This window comes from Rhodnius prolixus, unplaced genomic scaffold (genome assembly GCF_049639745.1).
Source record: "Rhodnius prolixus isolate KJV_2025 unplaced genomic scaffold, Rpr scaffold_5, whole genome shotgun sequence".
Lineage (NCBI taxonomy): Eukaryota > Metazoa > Arthropoda > Insecta > Hemiptera > Reduviidae > Rhodnius > Rhodnius prolixus.
The window spans coordinates 17986204-17992934 of record NW_027411624.1 but is presented as its reverse complement, the minus strand read 5'-3'; the positions used below and the strand labels follow the sequence as shown (position 1 = coordinate 17992934).

At 30.8% G+C, this 6731-nt stretch overlaps 1 protein-coding gene across 1 annotated transcript; it reads left to right on the top strand.

The window, feature by feature from the left end:
• The first annotated feature begins 1053 nt into the window (after positions 1-1053).
• PheRS-m (Phenylalanyl-tRNA synthetase, mitochondrial) lies at positions 1054-6156 on the top strand. Its single transcript, XM_074135017.1, has 9 exons — positions 1054-1219; positions 1297-1678; positions 1755-1923; positions 2320-2479; positions 2686-2817; positions 4041-4201; positions 4574-4696; positions 5541-5801; positions 5873-6156. The coding sequence occupies exons 2-8, from the start codon at positions 1311-1313 to the stop codon at positions 5706-5708; spliced, it is 1281 nt and encodes a 426-aa protein (XP_073991118.1). The 5' UTR covers positions 1054-1219; positions 1297-1310; the 3' UTR covers positions 5709-5801; positions 5873-6156.
• Positions 6157-6731: the final 575 nt, after the last annotated feature.

Below are 6731 nucleotides of genomic sequence, written 5' to 3'. Positions count from 1 at the left end.
ACTTTTTTTCCTTTAAAAATAAGTTAATGCTTCTTTATCAATGAAACCAATCCTTCTTAACTTTGTAATGTGAAGTTAGAGATCATTCCTACAACAGTTCATTCTAAAGATGAAGGCTCTACCAAATTAGAAACTAAAATAGTTTAATAATTCTGTTATGAGCGTAAAAAGTTGAGTTTGATGCAGTTTAAGAATTAAATAAAAATACAGAACGCAATCTAATTATGGAAGTTACTTAAATTAATACAATAATTGCTAAGGAATTAATCGAAAAACAAACTATTTTTTTTAATTTTTTAAATGAATGAACATAATTAACTTATAATGTAAGAATTCTAGGCGAAGGGTTTCAAATTTTCGTCCACCTTCAGAAATAGTCGATAAAATGCAATGTTATGGAGTCAATAGTTTGTATGTACCTTAATATAACTCTTCCTAGATCATCTAAACAGTAAGTTTTTAAATGCAATAAAGCTACTTTTTCCCAAGTATTTTTTTATGGAGCTGACTTTCAACTTGTCTATGCGGCTGCACTTGTCAATCATTGTCATTTAGTAGAAGATATTACTGGAAACGATTAGCTTCAAAATTCAAACTGATTTTCTATGATCCTAGCGGAGCAAATCAAAGAAGTGGTCAATATCACGGACTTTGTTGACGCCAAATCCTCGCAAACACAATCGACAATATTCAATATTTAAATAACGAAGAAAAAATACTAAAGTGGTAAAGACATTTTATTTCTTATCAATATTGACATATCAATATCAAAGACACCTAGGTATACACATATGTAGACCTGTGTTTTTCCAACATTTACAAACTAGTGGTCAAATTTTTGCAACAAACCTATTATAATTGTACTGACGACTGGGCCCTGGGCTTAACCTCTTTTTTGTTGATCTCGGACATGGTAATATCACAATTTCTGACTAGATCCATGTTTGCATCCTGCACAATTTACAGGGAATAGTTAATAATCTAATTAAAAAATCAAATCTCTTTCGATTTATGTTTAAAATCGATTTTTTTTGAGGGAGTTTGGTCAATAAATAAATACGACGTTTTGGGTAGGTTATTTTGCTATCCTATGATAATCTTTTGAATGCATTTGCCCGGACGTCAAGCGGTAGTCAGAGGATTGTGTTTTATTACTATATTAGTTAATATTTCTACGTTGCCTAAATTAAATTGTGGTTGAATTATAGAGAAACAAAAGGTACTTTTCATTATCTTCTATTGTTTATATAACTATGCTCCCCTTTTATTTTTATTTTTTTTATTATTTTTTTTAAGCATTCGTCTTCGCAATGCAGTGTGCGCGATTTCGTATTGGCCCAAGACGTTTGAGTTTATTTACTAAGACTGGTGAAGAAAAGCGCCTTGTGAACATTCTAGGCAATACTTATCCAGTAGATGATTTTACTAATGTAACCTCAAAAATAGTATCATATGTGGGGAGAAGTTTGCATAATAATGAATTTCATCCGTTATGTCTAACTAAACAGAAAATTATTCATTACTTTTATTCAAGTTTCAAAACAAGTAGAGGAAATCCTCAATTCTCTGTTTATGATAGCTTGAATCCTGTTGTAAGTGTGCTGGATAATTTCGATTCATTACTGATTCCAAAAAATCATGTCAGCAGAAATAGAAGTGAATGTTATTACATTAATAGGTGATCAACTTAGTTTAGTTTTACATGTTAAAATAATGAATAAATTCTTATATTTATACCATTTTTATTTTTAAAGAGATCAGTTATTAAGAGCCCACACAACTGCCCATCAATCGTACCTAATCAAAATGGGTCTAGACAACTTCATTATTTTTGGTGATGTCTATAGGCGTGATGAAATTGATTCTACTCATTTCCCAGTTTTCCATCAGTCAGATGCAGTGAGACTGTACAATGAAACACAGGTAAATGAATCAATTAAGTTACCTTTGAAATCACTTTGTGTTTCTATCCATCAACTGGAATTAAATGGTGTCATTATTCTGTAGAAGCTATTTTCATAATGGTTCCATGCTTCTATATTTACGTGGACAGCATTCATGTAGCATTCCTAACTTTAAAGGCTTAAAAAAAGATAACTTTTTGTCTAATTAGACACCAACATTTCTAGTATAGTTGCCCGTGCAATAATCAATCATCTATGAAAATGTAATGTTGTATGAGGTTCCCTTTGATGTCCTAATCCAACCTGTTCATAAAGAGATCGGAATGGCATTGTAGAAATGACCATTTTACTACGTGGTAAAGAGTTATTAAGGTAAAGAGGTAGATATATATAAGAGTTATTCCTTATTTTGTAGTTAAAATCATTAACTGGAAACAAAGTTGGAATTTTAGAAAATAGGAGAAAAGAAGAGTCAGTAGACAAACAAGCGGAATACACATTGGAAGTTACAAAGATAGTAGAAGATCAATTGAAAAGTACACTTGTAGGATTAGTTAAAACATTATTTGGCAATGGTATGTCTGTTATTAGAACTTATAAAATAACTTACTTTGAAATGTTTCATTTTTATTGTATTATGTTCTCCAAATTATTCAAATTTTTTAATAATTAGAGCGAAATTAACAATCGTTTAACAATTTTATTCCATTTTGCTACCTACTGGAGTAATTTTAAAGCCTACTTATTTCAGCCATTTTGAACGTACTGTTTATTTTTGCAGATATCAACTGCAGATGGGTTGATGTCTACTTTCCTTTTACACACCCTTCATGGGAGTTGGAAATACAGTGGAATGGCACTTGGATAGAAGTATTAGGATGTGGAGTAATGAGACATGCAATTTTACAAAATGGTTGTGTAATCCTCATAATTACTTTTTTAAACCATTTTTTAAATTCATATAATTATTCTGATGCAATAAAAATAAAATAGTAATAATTTTTGAAAGCAGAGGTGAAATGCAGATAGAGAATGTAGTCTGTACCTGAGATGTCAAGATCTGTAATTGATCTCGCAGATATAGGCCAGCAGTTTAGACAAGATAATTAAAATTAATCTTTAGACTCTGAAGAATGTTTTTACGCATATTACCATTCAATTAGTAGTTTATATATGAGCTTTTTAAATAAAACTATTGGGTCATATTAGTAGTGCATTTTGGTAAGTATTGAGGAAAAACAATGAACTACGACGAAGCTGCGTAAGCTATATATGAAACTGAAGAGGAAGCTGCTCTTAATCAGTGTTACTCCTCAGCGTTGGTTTAAAAAATTTCATATTAGGGATACGATCTTAGACTAGAAAGACCAATGCCGACGTTGATGGTGCTGTGGTAAGCTGACGAGTAAATCCAACCTCACAATACTTTAGCACTTGCTGCAGACAAGCGTTGTCAGAAGTTCCCTTTAGCAGCCATCTCCAATTTATCTCTCCACAGACTACCAGCAGAATGAAAACTTAGCAATTTTTATTTAAAAGCTCCATTAGACATAGGAGTATTAAAAAAGAATTTGACATGACAATAAGAAGTGAGTTTAACGGGCATTTCTAGTAGATGAAGAGGCTAAAGAGGGAAAATGTTTGGCATTTTTCGTTTTCCACTAATTCCGACCTTTACTGACAATAGCTATTATAGAATGCACTAAAAAATTCAAGCGCAATCCTGCATTCACTCGCAAACAAGTATCGACAAAATAATGCTCTGCTAGACACTCTTTGATTCATTAGACCAAAGAATAAGTTACAAGAATTTTGTGAACTGTTTTTTACTCCCTCCAATTGCCCAGACCTAGCTGCACCCGATCTCTAATTTTTGCAGTCCATAGCACTTTTTCTTTTCTTTAGATTGCAAACTCAATGAATTGTGTAAGTGAGAAATCCAGTAGCAGATCGAAAGATGACTACAATGGGCTTTATTTTGAACTGTAAAACAAATTTTGTAATAGAATAAAAACTTGATTGTTTTAAAAAGAAAAAACTCTCATTTTTGTTAGATATTAAACTATTTTTTAAATTCATGTAACAAAACAGTAAAAATTACAATATTTTTATTCAACAATTTTGTACATTATTTAGCTGGAGTGGAAGATAGAATTGGCTGGGCATTTGGAATAGGATTGGAAAGAATAGCCATGCTTCTATATGAAATACCAGATATAAGACTTTTTTGGTCTAACGATTCTGGATTTATCAACCAATTTAAAAATAAAACACCACAAGACGTTTTTAAATATAAGGTATGTCAGAATATAAATCAACTCTTGAAATTTTAATCAATTACAAACAGAATATTTTTTTTTATAGTACTATTTATTTTTATTTTTTTCTGATGAACCATAAATTTTTGGGGCTGGAAAAAACGTATTGATAATTAGTTGCTGTAGTGTCATACCACTATATCAGTTTGTTGGTGAAACAAAATCAGCTCCATCTTTTCATCAACAATTATTGAATTCTTTTGTCCTGATAAGATAATGTCAGTTTTTCTATTATTCAACGAGGCTTTTGCCATCTTATATTGTTCCCCATATATCATCATCAGGAAAGGTTATCAAAATATTCTTAATTAACAATTAACATTTTGTTAACTAATATTTGTTTTCTTTCAGCCAGTAAGTGTCTATCCACAATGCATAAATGATATAAGCTTCTGGTTATCAGATAAAGAATCTTTTGTAGCTAATGACTTTTTCGAAATGATCAGAGAAATTGGTGGAGATCTTATTGAACAGGTAAATTAATAGTTCTAAAATATAATTACTTATAATTGGACTCTTTATACTGTAAGGGACAAGATCGGCTGCAAGGCGGAAGAGGTATACAGGGCTAACTTACTGATCTCGGAAAGTGTTTGTTTCCGAAATTTGTGCGACTGAAATAAGTAATTCTAGTATTTTTCTGACATTGATACATCGGCATGAATCACCTTTCCAAGTTAATTCGAGACTGGTGTAAGTTTGCTTGGATATTCTAATTAGAATTAGAACTAAAACGAACATTTATTCGACTAGGCAAACACAAGTTTCAGGCGTAAAGGTAACGAGGAAGTCGTAGAATTCCCGATGTAATCCTTTACTGGTAAAGATTTTTATTTTCGGCCACGTAAGTGCAGCCATCTCAGACAAGTTGTTGAAAAACACAAACCAAAAATGGGCTTCGGGTGGACGGGGAATTTTTTGCTCTCTAAAAAAAAATAAATCTAGGTGCCAGATAATTGAAGCTATTAGAGGGAAAAGTTGGTAAGTTTCAAAATCACACTAGCGGTGATTAGGTTCCTAAAAATTCTGCTGCGTGCTTATTACAATGTAGACATTTGTGGCCGAAGTTGTTTCTGCTCAACTACGGAGATCTATATAAAGTAAACATTTGTTGCGATGTTCTCGTACTGTTACTCTAATCTCGTTAAATTTTCTCATAGCATTAAAGTGCTCTGATAAATTTTAAGCGCACAATAAAAAAAAGAAAAGAAGAATTGAAAATCATGATGTAATCAGTTCAAATAAAAATTGGTCTAAACTTGAGTTTCTCTTTGTCCATGGCATGAATGTTTTGGAAATAAGTATCATTTTGTTACAGGTTTATCTCGTAGATGATTTTACCCATCCAAAGACTTCAAAACGTAGTCTTTGTTATAGGATAGTGTACAGACACCTAGATCGTACACTTACCCAAAAAGAAGTGAATCAAGTTCATAAATTAATTGAAGAGAAAGCCACTGCACAATTTGGAGTAATTATAAGATAATTTTCGTTTTGAACAAGGATTTCAGTTTTCTAAAAATATCTGAGTTATTGGCTAAAAACTGATATTAGCCGAATAGTAGTAAACATTTCGCGGGTAAGTATTTTTTTGTTTGTTTTGTTAACTTTTTTTTTAAAGTATTAAATTATTTTAAATTTGAATTGCAGAGTATTTTTTGTCACTCCTGAACACTCAGCATTCTTTAGCGGAAAATATTTCTTATTTTATTTTCTAAAATATCGAACCTGGATTGGAATTTTTGAAAAATCTAGTCATCAAGAGAAGACTGAACTAAATAAGTAAAGAGGAAAGGCTAACACGCCTTTGATAAGGCAATCAGATCATCTTGTAGATATTTTTTTGTTGTAAAATAAAAACCTCTGAACATTTTAAGATTATTACTTTAATGTTATAAAATTTAATAAAGTTTACTGTATAAAATTATGCTAAACTGTGTTAATTACTTTCTAAATAGAGAAAGGTGAAATTTAGAGTTCCTTTAACCCTCATGTTCTGTCAGAAATTTTAAAAAAAGTTAAGAAAGACGGCGAATCTGGAAAAAACTATCACGAACCTTAGAGTTAGCAAAAACATTTCTTGGCGTTTTTTCCAGCAATACCTTGCAATCGTACAACCAGAACACGGAGTGTGGTTTTATCAACCTTTCAAGCATTATGTTGTAAATAAATATAAAAAAAAAAGGAAAGGAGGATGGACTGCATTGTTATAACTAAGAATATAGTAAAATAATGGAATTTTTTATTTTGTTTCAATTTAAATTAATAGAAAGTTATAGCATTTTGTTAGTAAAATCTCAAGTATTCTAAACTTGTAACACAAATATCTTGTACACATACATAGCTGTTAATGCTAAATGGTCTTACAGTATATAAAATATTCGAAAATGAAGCATAATACTTTTGGTTTTTAGATATTTAACACACTTTGGTCTAAAAGTTTATAAAAAAAATACAACAGACGGTGCAAGTAATAAATTCCAATAAATAATTAACAAATTAGTAAGAA

What these genes read in the sequence shown, in the direction of transcription:
- PheRS-m (XM_074135017.1), top strand. Translation starts at nt 1,311, where the DNA reads ATGCAGTGTGCGCGATTTCGTATTGGCCCAAGACGTTTGAGTTTATTT. An exon ending in GACTGTACAATGAAACACAG is followed by an intron (nt 1,924 to 2,319) that starts GTAAATGAATCA and finishes CTTATTTTGTAG; the next exon opens with TTAAAATCATTAACTGGAAA. An exon ending in ACATGCAATTTTACAAAATG is followed by an intron (nt 2,818 to 4,040) that starts GTTGTGTAATCC and finishes TACATTATTTAG; the next exon opens with CTGGAGTGGAAGATAGAATT.